This window comes from Hirsutella rhossiliensis, assembly GCF_020360975.1.
Source record: "Hirsutella rhossiliensis strain HR02 chromosome Unknown scaffold00001, whole genome shotgun sequence".
NCBI lineage: Eukaryota > Fungi > Ascomycota > Sordariomycetes > Hypocreales > Ophiocordycipitaceae > Hirsutella > Hirsutella rhossiliensis.
This window is the reverse complement of record NW_025408667.1, coordinates 2,532,392-2,536,397: the sequence shown is the minus strand read 5'-3', so window position 1 is coordinate 2,536,397 and position 4,006 is coordinate 2,532,392. Positions and strand designations below refer to the sequence as shown.

General features: G+C 53.1%; 1 protein-coding gene across 1 annotated transcript; it reads right to left on the bottom strand.

Moving 5' to 3' along the window:
• Positions 1–471: 471 nt before the first annotated feature.
• HRG_00338 (protein-tyrosine phosphatase) lies at positions 472–1,675 on the bottom strand (the record flags this gene model as incomplete). Its single annotated transcript, XM_044858809.1, has 2 exons — positions 472–588; positions 641–1,675. The coding sequence occupies 2 exons, from the start codon at positions 1,673–1,675 to the stop codon at positions 472–474; spliced, it is 1,152 nt and encodes a 383-aa protein (XP_044725209.1).
• Between the last annotated feature and the right edge of the window lie 2,331 nt (positions 1,676–4,006).

Here is a 4,006-nt window from a genome sequence, read left to right as displayed (position 1 = left end):
GAGGACGCGGTAAGAGGAGCGCGCCTTTAGCTTCGTTAGGCGTTAGAGGGCTCGTTAAGTAGGAGGCCATTAAGTAGGGGCGACCGCCGCCGCCTATATAGCCGTAAGCGCTAGAGGGGCCGGATTAATTAATAGGCCGATTATCTTAACTTCGAGCTTAAGGCCCGGAAATGCGTTATTTAAGCGAATTAAGAGGCATACGTTATGCGGCCTTTCTTGCCTTATATGTGGTGTATGTATATAGGCGGGCTCGGGCGCGGGCATTTAGGCGGTACCGCTACCTGCCATGCGGGCGCGGTACAAATAGGCGGGGCGGGATGGGGTTAGTACGTATCTTAAAAATGGGGCGTTTGTACGAATAGAGATATGTGTATATACAAATAGCATTACTCTATCAAACATCAAATACCAAATATATAGATGTATAGATGTATATACACAGTATCCGAGAAAAATTAACCCCTGGCGCCGTCACGGCCTCCTGACCCCAGGCGCGCCGACGAAGCCTCCCGCCACCCTGGGGCCGCCAAAGCGGCCGCCAAAGGTGCGACCGACAAAGACGCCAGGCCGCCCCTTTCCGGAATAGAACTGCAAAGACGGCTTAGAACACGTCGTGTTTCGGTCCGCAGCAGTCGCTTACCATGTTTCCGGGCCCCTTGGCGGTGGGGACAAGGTTCTTGCCGACGGGGGGGTTGAAGCCGGGGTTGGCCAGGCCCGCGCCGGGCATGCCGACGACAATCTTCTTGGGCACGCCCTTGGGCGGCTTGGCCGCCATCTGGTCCGCCCACAAGTCGCCGATAGACTTGGCCATGCCCTTGGACGGCTTGGCCGCCATCTGTTCCGCCCACCAGTCGCCGACAGACTTGGGCACCTTGGCGCCCGGTTTGGACGAGGCGACGACGGCCTTGTCGTCGGCCGTCTTGGCCTGCGATGCCGGCTTCGGCTTGGGCGCCAGCGCCGGCGCGTCGGGCGCATTGTTGCCCAAGGCCTTGCCCCACGCGGCGCTGGGCATCTTCACGGCGTTCTCGGCCGTCTTCCGGAAGGCGCCCGGCTGCAGGCTACGCTGCAGCTTGTTCAGCAGCCGAATCTGGCCGGCCGTCTCGACGTGGTTCTTGCTGAAGTCGGCCGGCAGCAGGCGGCGCGGGTCCGGGCGGGCCTGCTCGCTGTAGACCTGCAGCGCCGTGACCATGGTGCCGGTGCGGCCGTGGCCGTAGCCGCACCACACGAGGGTGCCGGCGCGGTGCTGCTCAAAGGCGCGGTGGCCCTTTTTGAAGTCGTCGAGCGTCGGGCTCTCAAAGTCGCGCACCGGCAGCGCCGTGTACGCGATGCCGTTCTTGGTTAGCGCGTCCCGGATGGCCGGGCTGTTGGCCTCGGCGTTGAGGCTGATGACGTGCGAGATGCCCTGCTGCTTGAGAAAGGCAATCGACGCGCCCGTTAGCCGCTGGTCGGGGTCCGAGTGCTGGTAGAATGGCGCCGAGGACCGCGCGAGCCGGTCGCCGGCCTGCAGGGAGCTGCTGACCCATTCGAAGCGGTAGAAGCCCCCGGCGCTGGCGTCGCCGTCGAGGTCGCGCCCGAGGCGTTGGTAACGGGAGGGCGGTGATGGCATGGCTCGGGGCAGGGCCTGCGCCGTGCCGAGGGCCTCGATGGCAATGGCAAGGACCAAGAGCAGCCGCATTGTGTATGCTTCGAAGAGCCAATGAGTCTTGGTAAGGGCCAGAAACGGGGGAAACCGAGTCTTGCATCTTCAACTCGCCGCCGCGTTATATCCTCGAACTAAGCCTCGGGGCCGACAGCGAGAGCCTGCACAACCCCCTAAACGGCATCCATCCATCGGCAGACTGAGGGCGGTAATGCCATCCCGAGTCGTCGTCGTCTGCCGCTTCCAGTAACGCCTGCCGAACAATGGACCTGTCCGAGGGCCAATCCAGGCCCCTTCCACCCCCGCTGATTCCGACTCACGACAGGGGAGAATGATAATATTGGCTTCCATCGGGGACTTATACCCGCTGCAATGTCTCCGACAAGACGGCCGCGTTCCCACTTTTGCCCGGCTTGCCCGCAGCATCCCTGCATGCAGGACTCTTAATAGTGTAACCGGTTTCGGAGACTATTAGTCCGAACCGCGGTTTGCACTATTAGTCCGCGGACTAATAGTGCGGTTTGGGGTTTTCGGGTCGAACCGGCGGTTCGGTTTAAAGATCCTAAACTAACGGTTACACTATTAGTCTAAGCCATAAAGTAGAGCAAGTGTGCCATAACCGGCAAGCATGGTGAAGGTGATCTCTATCTACCCGACTCTCAGGCTGTCGGTTTCTCAACAACCTACGACGACACGTATACCGGAGAGATGCCTTTAGATATCAGACACCTTAAGCGCGAGACTTGCGAGTTTCCAAAAGCCATTGCTAACCACGGAGGCGTCTAAAAAGAAAGAAAAACGGCTATTTAGTTTAGCTTAGTTTAGTTTAGTTTAGTGTATTTTCCGTCTAGCAACTTTTGGTCGCTTAGGTCTCCGCTAGGGAGCATAGGACGTGCTAAGCTAGTAGGTGTCTATATACTATATATCGTATACTTTACCCACTATCCAGCATTTCATCGGCTCACCGGCGCTCATAATAAACCTTGCCCGTTAGCGGGACGTCTAGGCATAAAGAGAAAGCTGTCCCGTGGTTAGATCAGCTAATTTGCTTCTGGGGCCTTATAGCCCTTGATAACCTCGGCGATCGCATGGTCGTAAGACCTTAACGCCGCCTAAGATCGGAGCAGGTAATAGAAAGAATTGAGAGGAAAAGGTAGGGTGAGAGAAGGGATAATGACCGTCTAGTGGCGTGAGCGGATCCCTCCGAAGAAGGAGCTCGCTTTCGCTAGCCTAACGAATTTATTAAAGTCCTTACCGATTGCGCGGTTAATAGCTATAGGCGGCGAAGGTGTAAGACGCATACGATGCCGTGGCGTAACCTTTCTATAGTAAAAGATATATACTAGCTCTTTTCGTCGTCCGCACGAGCACGTTAGTCGCGTATCGTCGTGACTAAACCTTTCGTAGTAGTTAGCAAAATCCCTATAGTAGGTTCTTACTATAAGTAAGTTCTAAAGTAGGGGCCGAGAGAGCGCTAATTCTAACGGATAGCTAGTTATAGCTTTAAGCCTTAGGTCTCTATATCGCTCCGGCGTAGAGGTTTCCTACTAAGTACTAAAAGCCTCTTTTTGCTATAGTCGGGTAATTTTTCTTAGATATGCTAGCGTCGGTTTACTATTAGCGGGTTCTAGTAGTAATGCTCCCGCCTTTACTAGAGTATTAGCCTCCTCGTTACCTAGGATATTAGTATAGCTAGGGATCTAATAGACCTCTATAGCTCTATATTTTCGCGCTAAAGATTAAAACTTAAGGAAGACCTCTTACGAGGAGTCGTTCGGCGTGCCTTATAAGTATATTATAGTCGCAAGGTTATTAAGGTAGATAAAGATATAGTTAGTTTCTAAAAAGCTTACTATAGCCTTTAACCCCTCTAATATACCTTAGCGTCGAAAACCTTAGCTATTCTAAGACGGCCCTTACCGCTTAAGATAGTAGATCCGTCCTAGTAAATAGTATAGCCGTATCCGATATAGCCTTCCTTAGAACGAGACCTATTAAAGTAGATAATAAGAGTTCGGGGCGATAGTGCTTAGAGCTAAGCGCGAAATTTCGTCGCCGTCTTATTTTTTAATATAGTCTATAGAGGCTTAGTCGGCTTATTAGTAAATCTTCGTTATAGTAAAAGAGGTCTTAGGTAGCTCGATAGCATTCTATTAGTACGCTATAGCCTCGTTTAAAAGGGCTATATCGGTTTTTAGTACTTTAGCTTAATTAGTTTATTTACGATTATAATAGGAGCTTTTAGTCGCAACGTTCGCCTCGCGAGCGGATAAGCTTCGTTAAGAGCTTTAAGACGTATAGTAAAGGCTATCTAACGCCCTTTAAGGAGTAGAAGAATAGGCGGTATTCCCGCCTCCCTATATAGCA